Here is a 17,172-nt window from a genome sequence, read left to right as displayed (position 1 = left end):
GGATTGACAATTTCCCATGAAAGGATCCATGTGCTTTGCAATTACTGACTTCTCAAGTTCTTAGATTGGTGAAGCTCAAGTATTAACAAAGTTAAATGCATTTCTTTTAATAAGACAGCGAGTCAAGTCAAAGCTTGAGAGGTACAGTATTATCATGAAGTGGCTGAACAAACCTGACCCGATGAAGTAAGTTGCTGAAAATCCAAAAGAGGGACAAAATGCAAACTACTGAGTTTACTCCTATAGTTCAGAAATTTTCTTGGTTGAAGTAGAATTGAACCTTCCGAGGATCCAGACTGGAGTATCGGTGACAACATTTGCGCAGGCTCTTTGCCAAAGTCAGAGGACCACATAGAAAAACCCCCACCACAGACCTATACAAATAGAACAAAGGCTGTTGATATAAAATGGAGAAATGGCCCTCTACTACTCCCATCAACACTGAACAAAAATTCCATCATTGACTCCCACATTCTTCATGGTAAGTGTTTTTAACCTTTTCAATTTGCAAGTCCCTCATGTGCTCTCAATCCAGATCACTCTCAGCACTGAGCCATTTTATTGAGAACACAACACCCAGGAAATATACAACACATCAGTAAGACTCTGGAGCCAATCTATCTGAGTTCAAATCCCACCTCTGACATTTAACCCACCTGCATAACTTAAGGCAAGTTCCTTAACATCTCTCTCTGTTTTAGCTTCCCTTCTGTAAAATGGGAATAAAAATAATACATACCCCATAGGTTTGTTTTGAGAATTAAATGAAAACATAAAATTTAAAAAATGCCTAGCACACAGCAAGTGCATATGTGTTAGCTGACATTAAAGCCATCCACTGTGAACTTATCCCCACCTCAAAATTTCTCACACTAAAGAGGAGATGTTCTTGCCAAAGCTAACTTTTCCAATTGTGCTCTGGGTCTCACCTGCCTTCTCTCTTTTTAAATCTAATCATGGTGCAATTCACATACCATAAAATTCACCCTTTTGAAGTGTGCATTTAGTGCTTTTTAGTATAGCCACAAAGTTGTGAAACCATCACCAACTAATTCCAAAACATTTTCATTATCCCCAAAGGAAACCCCATCCACATTAGCTAGTCACTCTCCATTTCTTCCCAATCACAACCTCTCTGCCCTAATCTACAGTCTCTATTTAGATCTGCCTATTCTAAACATTTCCTATAAGTAGAATCATATAATAAGTGGCTTTTTATGTCTTCTTTCATTCAATATAAGGTTTTCAAGCTTCATCCATGTGGTAGCATGTGTCAATATGTCTTTCATTTTTATAGCTAAATTATATTTCCATTATGTGGATGTACATTTGTTAATGGACACAGGTAGTTTCCACTTTTAGGTTATTGTGAATAATGTTGCTATGTATACTCATGCATAGGTTTTTGTGTGTGCATACATTTTCATTTCTCTTGGATATATATACCGAGGAATGGAATTACTGGGTCATATTGAAACTGTTAACACTCTGAGGATTTGCCAAAGAGTTTTTCCCAAGTGCTTACAATCTTATTCATTCTCACAGCTTTAACTATGTTCAACGCAAACAACATGATAATTAGCATAATCTCATTTGCTTGTATGCTACTGTTTTACAATTTACAGAGCAATTTTCATATATTGTCTCATTTAATCTTCACAACAATCCTGCAAGTGAGTACAGTAGGTATTTATTAATATAACCCCCATATTACAGATAAGGAATCTGAAGATCAGAGGGTTTTCTACCTCCAGGTCCCAGAGCTGGAAAGTATCAAAACCAACATTAGGAACCAGGATCATCCAAATCCAAATAACTAAGGGCTCTTGCCACTCCCTTCATAAAGTCTTTCCCAAGCACTTCGTGTTTTTAAACCATAGGTGTCCATGCACTTGTTTCAAGGAATACATCATTCTACTTTGAATTGATTGTATGCATCTCTTATTCAAATGTGTGCTCCTTGAGAGCAAGAACTGTACCCTATTTCTCTTTCAACTTCCAAAGTTCCTGTAATAGTGAATGTTGAGTTTATAGAAAGTAACCAATAATGTTTGTGCAATTGAATTGATCTCACCTGCCAACTTGTTCAGGGAGTTTACCTACCATGACCAACTTCATCTCCTTCCCATTGAAATGGCTGGTTTCATAGCACTAGATTTTCCTGTATGTTCTAACATGATTCAAAACCCTCCAAAAAGACTGAGATCAGTTGAACTAGATAATACATTCCAAACCCTTGTTTCTGTAGAAACACCACCAAAAAAAAAAAAAAAAAAAACATACATTTAAATTGCTCCAGTTTTCTGTTTTATTTGGTAGTATAGCTCAGAACTGAGCCTCTTTGCCTCACTGTTTGAATGGAGGCTTGCTGGGGCAGCAGCATCTTCTCATCAATTACAAGATCACGACTCTTATTTTGCTAAAACCCCAGATAAAATTTCCTCAGTTTTAAACAAGAGTCTAGGATAGTTCAAATAGTTTCTACCCCAGAAATCTTTTCCCAAGAGTGTTCAACATGCTGTAGTACCTTTCCTAAATTCTAACTCCACAAACTCAATTAACTAGAGGAAAATATACCTACTTGGGGTGGGTGGTAGCTATTGTAGAAAACTCATTGTCCCACATTGGTCTCCCAAAGGAGGTTTTCTGTTTCAATCCTGTCAGGATGTCAGTAGCCTTGTCGAAGTTTAATGCTGCATGACCAGCCTAAAGTCAGAAATAAGAAGTTAAAAAAAAATCCTCATAACTGCCTTCAGTCACTTTTAAGCTTGAATGTGAGGGTGAAGGCAGGTAGGAAATAATTATTTCTAATCAGCAGTATTTCTATCTTTTGTCTGACATTCATCTACACTTAACATGGGAATTAGTGTATTGTTTGAACTCACAATGTTGCTGTTCCATCCAGTGAGGAAAAGACGGTAGTTTAAAAAACCCACTTTGCCTGATTCTTCCATCTCCTGTTCCAGGGAAGTCAGTAGGTCCTTGAACCAGGCAAAAGCACCTGTTTCCCTGCAGATCCAGTAGAAATAAATCTGGAATCAGCAAAAGAGACCACAGCATTATTAAGTGCCCTTTACAATGTATTCTGTGTGATGGGATTATACACATGCACACACTATGTTTGTTGATTAAGTCTAAGGGTGATCTGACAAATCATGTATACAAAGTGGAAGACCTTAGGCATCATGAATGTCAAAACTCCTGACAATTTCCCTAATGGAAATAGCCCTCCAAGGTCATCTTTCATTTGGGATGATTTTAAACGCCAGATTGAAAAGAAGACCATGCTTTTCTATTGAAACTGGAAGTAGATGCCTTGGCAGAGAGAAGTGATTGCTCACTCTATTTATAAACTCTCTAAAGAAAGTTTACTCCCTTATCATCTGTGAAGACCTTAGCCTATGAGGGCACTAGAACTGTCAGGCACAGGCTATATAAAAAGTGATATGCTGGAGGGTACCTTTTGTGTTTTGAGTTTGTGGTCCGAATGCTGCAATTTGAACCAGATGGATTTCAAGATGGAAGCAAAGGGGGTGACCCCAATTCCTGCCCCAACCAGCACAGCCACTTCATACTGAAAAACATCCTCACTGGCTGTGCCAAAGGGACCATCCACCTCAATCCTAGCAGAAGGGAGAATACAAAATTCAAGTGAAGTTTCACCTCCTCTCCCAACCTCAAACATCCTCCCACAACAACAGCTCCCACAGCTGACTTCTGCCTATTTGTTTCAATCACAATTCATCTTACCAGAGCAGAGCTTCAGTAAGGAATTGTTTCCTCTCTTCTGCCAGTCTATATCCTAGTCTGAGTCCCTGCTGATTTCACAGACCTACCTGGGAATTAGTGAATTCTGTTGTTCAAATGCCCTTATGAGATTTTCTGTCCAATCCCCTGCTGCTCGGATATGAATGGAGAAGAAATCTTCTTCTGGAGCAGAAGTCAGAGTAAAGGGATGCCACTCCAGGAAAGAGACTGAGGGGCAATTAACAAAGATGTACTGTCCCACTTCCATGCTAAAGCCACGCTTCTTCATCTGCAATTCCAAAACTTTGGATGGGTGCATAACAACCTGTGAAGGAAGCACATAGACCAAAGGAGACAAACTCAAATGGTGACAAAGGCAGGCATTTAAAGTAGATGAGCAAAGCTGGAGGACTGATGACAATGGTAAACTGAGACCAAGTCTTTTCTAAAGGGGGCAGCAGCAGCTACTTAGCTCCAGAGAATGCTTGCACCATGGAACTGTGACTCAGTGTTACTGGGTTTTCTGATTCCACAAGAGAAGTAAAAAAAAAAAAAAAAAATGCCCCTCTTTTAAAATGTTAAAGCCTCCATCCAGAGTTTTAAATAACAGCAACCAGTTCAATGATTCTTTTTTCACAATGCTAGGGATCAAACCCAGGGCCGTGCACATGCTAGGGAGGTGCACCTCTGAGCTACACCTCTAGCTCCAAGTTAATTTTTAAACAAACATTTTTAGGCCAAACAATATATATCTGAATGGGAGAGGGAGTGTAGCTCAGTGGTAAAATGCTTGCCTAGCATGTTCAAGGTCCTGGCTTCAATCCCCAGGAGTAGACACACACACACACACACACACACACACACACACACACATCTCCACTGACTAGATCTCCCAGGCCACCTGTTTGCATCCTCTGACATAGACCCATCCTGATGGTTTCTGTCAAATTCCTCTTTTTTTTTTTTTAAGAGAGAGTGAGAGAGGGGGAGAGAGAAAGAGAGAATTTTTTTAATATTTATTTTTTAGTTTTCAGCAGACACAACATCTTTGTTTGTATGTGGTGTTGAGGATCGAACCCGGGCCACACGCATGCCAGGCGAGCATGCTACCGCTTGAGCCACATCCCCAGCCCCTGTCAAATTCCTCTTCCCCTCTTTCCCATAGTTCTGTGCAGCACTAGAAAAACACATATTGCCTCCATGTGTTCTTTATTATTCCTTTCAGTGTGAGATGACCATTTAGTTCTATGCTCAGAATACACATTTATCACAGCAAGATGAATGTGCATATTTATTTATTTATTTACCTTGGTGATCACAACCTTCTGCTGGGAGCGATAAAATCGGAGAGACCTTTCAAAGATATATAGAACAACTGGTGCAAGGGTCCACTTCCAAGACTGCACAGGGAGATTAAAGAATGAGATTCCCTTTTAATCTCTCATTTAGAACTTTCTTTGTGTAGCAGTTCATTGCTTCATTCAGTAAATATTTGTCAAGCTATTGATGTGTATCTTTACTAAGCCACTAATTTTACCAAATCCTGAAGACAGAAGTAGAAATGAATATACTGCAATAGTTTTGTTTGCTAATCTCTTACTTATAAAATAGTCCATTCTTTGAAAATTTGCATTTCTGATAGGAAGCAAAAGCAACAATAATAAAATACATGATACTATATGTATATATATTTATATTCTTAAATAATATAAAATTTGATTTCGAAAATCTAAAACTATCTTCCAGGACAACTTATCCAATCTGAAAAACCAATAGAAATGGTAAATATGAAATAGAAGCAAATGATTTAAAACAAAACAAACAAAAAAGGGAAAATATTGACTGATGTTTTGGTAACAATATATAAAGCTTGATATTAATTCACTCTTTTCTCAGGTGTTCAAAACATTTAGCATAATCATGATTTTTAAAATTATTTAAATTATAAATTATAAATTTAATTTAATAATTAAATTATAATTATTAGCACATATTACTTGTTTAAAATAATATTTTTCTTTGTGACATTTTATAATACATATTATGTAATTTGTATCCACCTTCCTTATCATCCTGCCTTACCCATGCCCACCCTTCCTCTTTCCCTTCCCTAAGATCCCCCTTCTACTTTCATGTCATCTTTTGGTAGTTTGTTTTTATCTTGTCTACATATATATTTTTTTAAAGCAGACTTTCTATCCCCCAAGGTCTTCTCAAGATAGCAGATAACTTCAATATGCACAGGATCTACTAGAAATATATTTCCTAGTAATACTAAGTCATGTCCCTTCTTGCACAATTGGTCAAGTATGATATATCGAAGCTATGTAGAATGCTGTTGCAGGTCAATAACTTCCTTGGATATCTCTGGGAAAGGAAGTAACAGAGATCTGGCTAGTGTTAGAGTAGACATTATGCAATTTAGTGTTATTTGTTATTTGAGAAAAATCCCCAGCTGTATTCAGAATACATGAAAAAAACATACTTAAGGAATGGGTAATAACAATGTGATAAAACTATTGGCCTCAGAAATAGAGAAATGATAGGCTGGGGATGTGGCTCAAGTGGTAGCGTGCTCACCTAGCATGTGCAGGGCGCTGGGTTCGATCCTCAGCACCACATAAAAATAAAATAAAGATGTTGTATCCACCGAAAACTAAAAAATAAATATTAAAAAAATTCTCTCTCTCTCTCTCTTAAAAAAAGAAATAGAGAAATGAATATTAACAAGATAGCATTTTAGTCTCTCAAACTTTGAGCAATAATTCCCAGAATTAACTAGGATTCAGGGAAATGGGCGTGCTCCCACATATAGCTAATGGGGATACAAATTAGCAGCATCTTCCCAGAAAGCAATATGGCAGTACATCTCAACAGTTTCAGAAGCATTCCTTCTCTTTGGACCTAGGAATTTCACTTCTAGGAAATGGAGATAAAGAAATAATTAAGGTATGCACAGAGTACATGGCACACTTATGGCCCCAATATTTACTACCTTCCTTTTTCTTTCCTTCCTTCCTTCCTTCCTTCCTTCCTTCCTTCCTTCCTTCCTTCCTTCCTTCCTTCCTTCCTTTGTTGTGCTAGGGATCAAACTCAGGGCCTTGTACATGTTAGGCAAACACTCTTCCACCAAGCTATATCCCTGGTCAAGAACTCAGTTTCTTAGTCATCCACTGTCTAACAGTTTCCAAGCATAACACCAAAGAAAACCTACTTCAATAATGCTTTTATTTTTCACAATAAATTTTTTAAGAGAGAGAAGAGAGAGAGAGAGAGAGGAAGAGAGAATTTTAATATTTATTTTTTTAGTTCTCGGCAGACACAACATCTTTGTTTGTATGTGGTGCTGAGGATTGAACCCGGGCTGCATGCATGCCAGGCGAGCGCGCTACCACTTGAGCCACATCCCCAGCCCTCACAAGAAAATTTGATTGGGATTTCATAGCTGAGTTTTTGGATGGTACAACTGTCAAAACTCGTAAAGCCTGGTCTTGAATTTAATCTTTTGGAATTCTAGTCCTTTTGTCCCCAAATGGAGACAAAAGAAGTACCTACCCCAGAGATTATTGCTATATATAAATGAGATTAATCAATATTATGCTGCAAGGCTGAGACATGGTAAAAAGTATCAATAATGTGGACCAACATTATTACCTTTACAGGGGGTCATACAATATGCAATGATTTTTAGTCCTTCTTTTTCAATATTCCCTATTAATTGTCATTTTACCAGTGATGCTGGAAGTTCCTTGAAGATAGAAATCTTGTAGGTATCCTTTATAGGACCCAGCACATGACTGAGCTAATGATGATGATAATAACAATAATAGGAGTAATATTAACAATGATAATAGTAACAACACATAACAAGAGGTTGTCCTTGTCCATAAGGGTTCTTACCTCAGGGGGATGTCCCTCAAATTGTGGCTCCTTGCAGTCAGGGTCACGATCATCCCACTTTTCAAAAGACTGTGCACACTTATGGGGATGACTCTCATTCATGCTCTTCTCTGTTTGACCCCGGACAATTCCACTGAAACAAAGAAAGACAGTTTAAGGTAAAGAATTATGCAAGGTTGAGAGCTGGAACCTGAGAATGAGGGTTTGAAGACCTTACCCCATGCCATGAATCCATAAACAGATGATATAGATGATAAATAGGTGGTGTGTATACCAGAAGAGCTCAAAATAGTTCCTCCGAATAAACTCCATAGATGAAGTTACCATGAGAATCAAGGCTATGGTGATGATCACTCCAGAGAGACCAGCAATAGTGGTGAATGTCACATACAAGACTGTCTGTGAACGGAGAAATGTCAGTCTGACATGATGTCCAACAAGGATATTTTGGCCTTCCTGCTCATGACCAGATCCCAGAGGCTTTGCCATTGAGTCAACTCACCATGTCTGGTGACTGTATGGGATTTAGCCAAAAACCCCCCTCTTTGTCATGATGTAGGCTGGAGAGAACAGAGGCAAGGGTTATAGTTGTGACATGTTGGCTTCTGCTGTAGCGTTCAAAGTTAAACAGGTGTGCAATGATGTGGATAGCTAAAAAGAAAGAAATGTCTCAGGAACATTATGGCAGGCACAACTCACTAAAATAGGAGAATCCTACATATAATGCTAGTAGAATTTTGAGTCCATAGAAGGTGCCCTGTAATGCAGGGAGATCAAAGATCTTATACCTAGACATTTCTCAAAGGAATAGAATATATGCTCCTGGGATACAAGCCTAGAACACTGCATGAAAAATAGTTCCAGGTGCTCAATATTTTTTGAATGTTTATATGCATGGGTAAATGAAACTAGATTCCGAATACCCTTGAATTTTCAGTTTCATGGTTTTACTGAGTTACCTGTGAATATGCAGATCATATATGCCACCAGCTTATGGAAGGTGAGGTTGTGATCCAATGACTTTCTCAGTGTGCGACTGCAAAACTACAAATATAAAGTGATCATGGTCAGGTGTCGCTATCCTGCCTTATGAAATTCACTAACCTATAGCCAACTTGTCTTAGATATAGCATGCCAATCAATACCCACCCATCCTTACCTACACCCTTAGTCACCAAAAGAGACCACTAGCTCCCATTCCTAGGGACTTAGTATTGGACTAACATCAAGTATATCAGGGTCTCTTTCTTTCTTTTTTTTTTAAGAAAGAGAGAGAGAGAATTTTAATATTTATTTTTTTAGTTTTTGGCAGACACAGCATCTTTGTTTGTATGTGGTGCTGAGGATCGAACCCAGGCTGCACGCATGCCAGGCGAGTGCGCTACCACTTGAGCCACATCCCCAGCCCCAGGGTCTCTTTCTTTAATGTGAAAGTTGACCTAGTTGTAGCTAGGACTCACGGAGCAGGATCCTCTCAAGAAGGACAGCAAATTGCGACACACAGGAATCAGGATCAGCATGCTGTTAAAATTCAAGCAGAAAGCAGAGGCTCGGGCCACAGCCAACGCTGTCTAGAGTAGAGAAGAAAAGAGTCAGACTGCTGCTTCATGTTACCATCTAACAGGTGAGCAATGACCCAATTCACTTGTCTGAGATCTGCAAATGGACAGAGGTGCAGCTGCTTCCCCTCTCTCTCAGTAACTAGCACCATCAGGCCAGTCTCTATTTGTAAAAGGCAGAAAATGTGCTGAACTTAACACTGAATTGAGAAATTCCCATGAAAGTGGTTTAGAAATATATTTTTAAATATTTATTTTGTTAGTTGTAGGTGGAAACAATTATTATTTCATTTTTATGTGGTGCCTCACGCATGCTAAGCGAGCACTCTACCGCAGAGCCACAACCCCAGCCCAGAAATATTTAACTATACGTGAATTAACATGAAAGAGAACAGGATTTAATGATTCCATGTTAGCAAATGCATTCCATGGATATAATATTTAATAAGTATTTCTGTTTAATACACTTAATTATGATTTTATTATTTTTCATTCATAAGAGAGTCTTGAGGATCATATATACTATTTTTCGTACTGGGATGGAATCCAGGGGTACTTAACTACTGAGCCTCTTTTATTTTTTTATTTTGAGTCAGGATCTCACTAATTGCTTAGGGCCTCACTAATTTGCTGAGGCTGGCCTCAAACTTGTGATCTTCCCAGCCTCAGCCTCCCAAGTTGCTGGGATTATAGCTGTACACCACCACTCCTGGCTCATATATAATTTTATATGCATTTTAAATAAAGCCCATATTTAAAGGTATAATTACAGATGGTGACTATTCTCTTTTCTATATTTTCTAATGTTGACATTATAAGCATATAATTGATAATAATAATTAAAAATTTAACCACATATTTAAGATATATTTAACAATTGATTAAAGCTTAAGCAAGATTAGCAAACTCCTTGGAGTAAAATTCTTAAACTTAGGTAGAGATTTAAGAATGGATAACTTTCTTTTTGGGGGTGGGGAGAGTGCTGGGGATTAAACCCAGGGCCTTGCACATATTAGGCAAGCACTCTACTACTGAGCTATAACCTCAATTCTGAGAAGGGAGAACTTCTAAAAGCAGAATTTCAAGCTGAATTCCTAAGGTGGCCAGGTGTCATAAATCAAGAACAACCTGATATAACAGTAGGAGCTTCTGGAAAAGGAGACAAGAAGTCAGTGATGTACAGAAGTTTTTAGCCCAGCAACAGGCCTAATTAGATATAGACTGGACAGAATATGCTCAACTTCATGGCAGCTAAGCTTCACTACTCAACTCTGTGCCACTGGTTTCTAAGTCTGTGTCGTTTACTTGAGACTGTAGGCTATAGAGTGTGACAATCTTGTAGTAGTAGTGGAGGTGGTGGCAGCAGCCAGGCAATTCTTGTTGCACATCAGTTGACTGGCCAGCCTTACATGTATGTCTGTCAAAGACTTGCTAAAAATACAAGTATGGGTTAGAGTTAAAAATTTCTCAGTCATTTCCTAATTATATTTAAGGTACAAACGATCTTTCCATACAACCTAAACCCAGAACAATGTGACATCAGTTTGATAAGTGAGGTCAAGATTTGCCTAGGAGGGTCCATAATGGCTTATAATGTAGGCAGTGCAATGAACAAGAGCTGCCCTACTGTTTTCCACTTCTGGCTCTTCCATATGACCTGTGTTTTCTCTCTCTGCTGAGTCACACTCTGACTGTTTTAGGTGGAGACAGCCTGTTCCATTTCAGAGTAAATTTTCTCTGTTCATCTCAGATATCCTGCATTTCCACATTGGTTCCCGTAGCTTGCTTATTTGAGTCACAGAGGTTTCTTACAGCTAAAATTGGCAAGTAAATTGAAAATGTAGGACTATAATTTCACAGCTCCATATTCTGGGGCAGCTATCTATATGGAATGAATTCTTTTTAGAGAAAATGTTTTTTCCCTTCATTGCAGCACATTGAAATATCCCAATGTATATTCATTTCTCTATATCAACTCTCACTGATGTTATAATTGAAATTCTGCTATCATTAATGCCTCATTGACTGTGTATTTAGACTCCTTCCTCTGCTACTTATTTTCTCTGGTTCATAGTGAATTAAATTGCTTTCTGTGTTATCCCAAGGTGAGCATGAATTTAAGAAATACCCTATGGAATGAATAAATCAATTATGACACATTAATGTGATGAACTGTTACCCTCTTCAAAGGCTGAGAACTACCTTCAGTAGTATAGTGGCAGTAAATGTTTTAACAACCAGCTTTTTTGGAGGGTAGCAGGGAGATTCCCAATTTCCAGCATTTGCCTTTTGTGATGATGTAACTACTCCCACTAGAGCAGATTTCAAGACACCAACTTGATATCACTGCATGCAGAGTTGGGAAGAGATTCACACAACTCAATATTGCAAGTTAGTATGAGCTGATTCCAAGTCTCACATGGAAAGATATCTGAGACACATTAAGCATGGGAAGCATTTTGAGTTAAGATCTACAATATGATCCCTTTTTTGATTTTAAAAAATATCCTATCTTTGTTTCTCAAAACTCATAGCATGGTCAAGTGCAGTGGTACACACCTGTAATCCCAGTGGCTCAGGAGGCTGAGGCAGGAGGATCGTGAGTTCAAAACCAGCCTCAGCAAAAGCAAGGAACTAAGCAACTCAGTGAGATCCTGTCTCTAAATAAAATACAAAATAGGGCTAGGGATGTGGCTCCGTAGTCAAGTGCCCCTGTGTTCATTCCCCGGTACCAAAAAAAAAAAAAAAAAAAAAAAAAACCTCATAACATGGCCAGGGGTGGTGGCACATGCCTGAAATCCCAGCAGCTTAGGAGGCTGAGGCAGGAGGATTGCAAAGTCAAAGCCAGCCTCAGCAATTTAGTGAGGCCCTAAATAACTTAGAGAGACCCTGTCTCTTAAAAAAAGAAAAAAAATTATAGCACAGCAAAAAAGCGAATTTCATTCTGTGGAAATTAAAAGCAATAGTACCTACCTTAAAAACAAAAACAATACCTATGCGATGCGTTTGTGAGTGTATGTCAGCATATCTATACACACACCAAACTATTAATGGTGGTTATCTCTGGGGAGAGGGATTGGAGGGGAATTTTCACATTTTACTTATACTTCTGTGTGGCTTGGTCTCATTGAAAGTAGTATTATTTATAATTAATTTATTTTTTAAAAAGGCTTTCAAAATAAAATGTCCACAGGATATCAGTATGATTCATTTTTATGCTGCTGATTTTTTGTCATGAAGTAATCAAGTTCTTAATAACTAGTCACATTTATTGCATCATTCTCTTAGTAAAAAGCTATTTTTAAAACAAATTAACACTTCCTTTGGAGTTTTAGTTTCTAAACAGGGATGAGGGATGAACATTTAAAATTAAAAACAGCAGGGTGAAATAAGCCATGAACAGAACATTCAAATCCGTTGTGATCTCAACATGGATCCTTTGATTATGGAGAGAAAAGGATTTTTTAAAAGGACAAGCTGTCTTTAAATATGTACATTGAGTGGACCTTTGTGTAAAGCTATTGAAAAAAAGCACTGTCAGGATGAAAGTGATTTAACCAAATCCCTAAACTGTTACTGCATAATAGAGATGGCAATCTAATTTGTTGTTCTAAACTGGTAGGGTCCAGGTGCATTAGCTTGGGAAAAAAACAGCCTCACCTCCATATTACCTCCACACTAAGTGCCAACCTACCTCCTCCCTCTTCCATACTTAATATGCTACTTTCCCAGTCTGCTCCATTTGGTACCTTAACCTGACCCACCTTTCTGCAAGCCTAGGGTTCTGCACCACCCATCTCCCGGGCCCCATATCCTGGGGATAGCAAGGTGACATTAATCCACAGGAGTGGTTTTCAAATGTCTTTCTTTCTTTCTTTCTTTCTTTCTTTCTTTCTTTCTTTCTTTCTTTCTTTCTTTCTTTCTTTCTTTCTTTCTTTCTTCTCTCTCTCTCCCTCTCTCTCTCCCTCTCCCCCTCCCTCCCTCCCTCCCTCCCTCCCCCTCTCTCTCTCTCTCTCTCTCTCTCTCTCTCTCTCTCTCTCTCTCTCTCTCTCTCTCCTTCTCTACCTTCTTCTTTTGTTTCCAAACTCTTTCTTAAAATAATAATCAGGCATTTGTAAGACAGGTAAAGGCTGCTCTGACTGAAGTAAAGGCAAGAGTCAGGAACATTGCCCAGTTACACTTCCTCTCACACCTTATAGGAGCACCTGAGTTTCTGGAACCAGGTTGAAAACCACTGCCTAATAGTTTTCTCTATTGCATGTTTTCTTTATACATCCTATGGAGTGTGCCCTAGATAGGGTTTTCAGATTTACTAATAAAAATTAGAGGCCAGGTATGATGACACATGCCTATAATCTCAGCAGCTCAGGAGGCTGAGGCAGGAGGATTGCAAGTTCATAAGCGAGCCCCAGCAACTTAGTGAGGCCCTAAGCACCTCAGAAATACTCTGTCTCTACATAAAATATTAAAAAGAGCTGGAGATGTGGCTCAGGGATTAATTGCCCCTGGTTCAATACCTGGCACCAATAAATAAATAAATAAATAAATAAATAAATAAATAAATAAATTATAGGCTATCCAGCTAAATTTGAATTTCAGAAATAAAAATAAATATTTTTGTATACCTATACTCCATGTGATATTTGGAACATGCTTATATAAAAAATGATTCCTTGATTTTCTGAAATTCATATTTAGGTGGGCATCCTATATTTTTTCTGGCAATCCTAGCCCTAGAAGAAATCAGAGCATTGGGTCACAAAGGAGCCAGAATCATATACCATGTATATTTACATCTGTATCTACATATTTCAGGTGTAGTGGCACATGCCTGTAATCCCATCTACTTAGGCTGAGGCAGAAGGATTTCAAGTTCAAGGCCAGCCTGGGCAAGTTATGAAACCCCCATCTAAAACTAATAATGATTTATCACATCACAACTGTGATACTCACCCCAAGAATTTCTCTTGTGTAGTAGTATTTGTCGTCCTTCTCATATTTCAGGAAGGTATGTACAAACAGGAAAACATTCAGTCCCAACCAAGCAACCTACAGGAAGAAAAAAGAAGCAAGGAAAACAGTGGGATTTGGAAAGAAGTAGATAAGGTATAGGAAGCAGTGTCACCATTTTGATTACTTTGTGTTTATCTGTTTTTGTTTTAAATGTATAAAATCCTGCCAGTATCTAATCTACTTTTCAGAGTAAGCTAACACTTTGAGACATGCATTAGACACTAATGATCAGGGTCAGCAATCTAAGGTCCATGAACTAAATCTCGTTTGTTACCTGTTTTTCACAACCTGCAAGCTCAAATTTTTTGTTTTCATTTTTTACTTTTTTTAAATTTTTTGCATTGCTAAGGATTGAATCCAGGTCCATGTGCATGCCAGGCAAATGCTCTACCATTGACTGTTTTGACAGTTCTAAACAGTTAAAAATAGAAAAAGAAGAAGAATATTTCATGACATGAAAATTTTATGAAATTCAAATTTTAGTGACCATAAATAAAGTGGCATTGGCACTAAGCCACATCTATTCATTTCTGTAATGTTTATGGCTGTTTTTGTGATAGGATGGCAAAGTTGAGTAGCTGGGACAGAAGCCATATGGCTCACAAAGCCTAAAATATATACTATCTAGATTTTACTGAAACATTTGCCAATTCTTGGACTAGAACTTTCAAACTATTGAACCTAAAAAATGGCAATAAGTGAATAAGTGAATTTCTGAAGAAACAAAGAATAAATTTAGCATCTATAAGAATACCCATTTGAAAAGGGCTAATCCATTCCCAGATGGCCCTGCCTCTTTAATTACACCCTGACACACATTTTCCTGTTTTTAGATTGTGAGTCTTTTTTAAAATTAACCTATTGTTACTTCTACTCATTTTAGCCCTTAATACTGCTTTTGCCTGTCCAAAGCTCTGACTTCATTGGCTAAGAGGGCAATTTGGAACCCACTGCTCATTGCCTTAGACACCACCAATTGAGCTCTAGCCCAGGTTTGGAAGTGCTGGTCTGTAATTCAACAGGTCTCTATGGTACTGGGATGCCTCTAGAATATATTCTTGGCATCAGGATGGATAAGAACCATCTCAGCCTACAGGTAAAAGGCCTTTAGCCTAGAGCATAGTTATTTCAGATTCACTGGATCTGGACCACTTGCAGACCTCTAGCAGAAAAGCATAGTGATTCCAAGTGTGATATTGGTATCATACTCCAATTTCTAACACCACCACTTACTAGCTCTATGATTTAAGCTCTGCGATTTAAGTTCTCTGAACATCAATTTCTTCACCCATAAAAATGAGGATAAGTCAGGCACAGTGGCACATGCCTGTGTAATCCCAGCAGCTGGGGATACTGAGACAGGAAGATCTCAAGTTCAAAGCCAGCCTCAGCAACGACAAGGCGCTAAGCAACTCTGTGAGACCCTGTCTCTAAATAAAATACAAAATAGGACTGGGGATGTGGCTCAGTGGTTGAGTGCCCCTGAGTTCAATCCCTGGTACAAAAAATAATGAGGAAAACAGGGCTGGGCATGGTGGAGCACAGCAGTAAGCCCAACAGCTGGGGAGGCCAAAGCAGGAAGATTGCAAGTTCAAAGCCAGCCTCAGCAATTTAGTGAGATTCTGTCTCAAAATAAAAAATAAAAATTGCTGGGGATGTAGCTCAGTGGTAAAGCATACCTGGGCTCAATCCCCAGTATCAAAAAAAAATTCACCTCATTTACCTTTTTTATATGTAGTTATTAGAAAAATTAGCAATTACATGAGTGGGGGGTCGCGATATAGTTTTAGTGGGAACTTCTGGGTCAAGATGATCTCTTAGATAACTTCCCTCTCAAACATTTAATTATTTTATGAAATCTTGATGACAGTAATATGAAAAGGAGAGAAACCAAATGCTCCATGGCAACAGATAGAAGTGGGATGGTAGCGAAAAATAAGTCAGAGAATGAAAACAAATTGAAATTCCAAGTATGGCAACATGAACAATTGCCTATATTTTTTTGTCTCTGTTCTCTCATCTGGCCTAGAGTTCAAGTTTCTAAATGATAACTGGCCTTGATGAGCCAAATAATTGCCATAGACGCTTTCACTTTTGAGTAATTTTACAAATATTAACAAACTAGATGTCTCCTGTGTTAACTAACATTCTGAACTAATAGGAAGTTAAACATCACTTACCAGTAACAAAACTGTCAACCAGTGGTTAACCACCCAGTTCCCCATAGTCAAGAAGTGGTTTGGAGTCTCTCTAGGTGCAGAGCAGATTCAGAAATCTGGATTCTGAAGAGGTTCTTCAGGGTTGGGACCTCTGTCCGGTTCTGAGTCTCTTGAGCCTTTAAGATGTGAATAGTGCACACCTACCCAGAAATGACTAAATGTATTTTGCCTTCCTCCTTTGGAAGGAACTGTTATCAGCTTAGGTAGACCAGCCCTACATAGGAGAACCACAGGGGTTTTCCCTGTTAGGGATTTTACACCTTCAGGAAATAGCAGTCTTCTTGGGTGAAAATATTCTTGCTCATCATCTTATCAACATGACCTAATGTGAAGCATTACTTTCCTTGATAAGAGATTTGCTATGGTTTCTCATGAGAAAAAATAATTAGGCTGGGATTATACTCAGATTACCTCAGGAGAAGCAGGGAAGGAAGTGTGTGTTTCAAAGAAGCTGCTTTGAGTTGAGCTTTTGGTAGAATTCTCCTATTTGCCAGCTGTCAGTTGGGCCTCAGCTTGGCTAGCTTAGAAATTTCAGTATACTAGTTTCTATGGAGGATGATCCATGATTGATGGATATGATAATAGCTCTGAGGAAAACTTGACTGGCTGAAAGGGCAAACAGAATAAAAGAAAAATAACAGTATAAATATACACCTTGGTTCAAAACAGGGACAGGGCATTCAAAACAAGGGAGATATTTGTCTTCTAGTGTGATAGACTAGCTAGAGTTGTGT

General features: G+C 38.4%; 1 protein-coding gene across 4 annotated transcripts; it reads right to left on the bottom strand.

Annotated features, from left to right (window-relative positions):
* Positions 1–247: 247 nt before the first annotated feature.
* Positions 248–16,471, bottom strand: Nox1 (NADPH oxidase 1). Of its 4 annotated transcripts, none has more exons than XM_077107172.1 (13): positions 16,400–16,471; positions 14,160–14,255; positions 9,108–9,218; positions 8,607–8,691; positions 8,150–8,298; positions 7,865–8,046; positions 7,648–7,780; positions 5,055–5,147; positions 3,837–4,072; positions 3,461–3,623; positions 2,886–3,032; positions 2,582–2,706; positions 248–374 (listed from the first exon to the last, which is right to left on the bottom strand). In XM_077107172.1, exons 1-13 carry the CDS (start codon positions 16,442–16,444, stop codon positions 248–250), a joined length of 1,692 nt encoding a protein of 563 aa, XP_076963287.1. In that variant the 5' UTR covers positions 16,445–16,471. The 4 variants fall into 4 exon arrangements, with proteins under 4 accessions (XP_076963287.1, XP_076963284.1, XP_076963286.1 ...); XM_077107169.1 differs by having other exon boundaries at positions 9,108–9,214; positions 14,156–14,255; positions 16,400–16,444; XM_077107171.1 differs by lacking the exon at positions 2,886–3,032 and having other exon boundaries at positions 9,108–9,214; positions 14,156–14,255; positions 16,400–16,444.
* Positions 16,472–17,172: the final 701 nt, after the last annotated feature.

This window comes from Callospermophilus lateralis, chromosome X, assembly GCF_048772815.1.
Source record: "Callospermophilus lateralis isolate mCalLat2 chromosome X, mCalLat2.hap1, whole genome shotgun sequence".
NCBI classification, from domain to species: Eukaryota; Metazoa; Chordata; class Mammalia; order Rodentia; family Sciuridae; genus Callospermophilus; species Callospermophilus lateralis.
Note: the sequence above shows the minus strand (reverse complement) of the source record. Positions and strands in the feature narration are given on the sequence as shown.

Excerpts from the sequence above, each read along its gene's own strand:
- Nox1 (XM_077107172.1), bottom strand. The coding sequence starts at position 16,444 with ATGGGGAACTGGGTGGTTAACCACTGGTTGACAGTTTTGTTACTG. Across the intron at positions 14,256-16,399 it reads GGTTGACAGTTTTGTTACTG|GTTGCTTGGTTGGGACTGAA; the intron begins GTAAGTGATGTT and ends TTCTTCCTGTAG. Across the intron at positions 8,299-8,606 it reads TATGATCTGCATATTCACAG|CTATCCACATCATTGCACAC; the intron begins GTAACTCAGTAA and ends CTTTCTTTTTAG.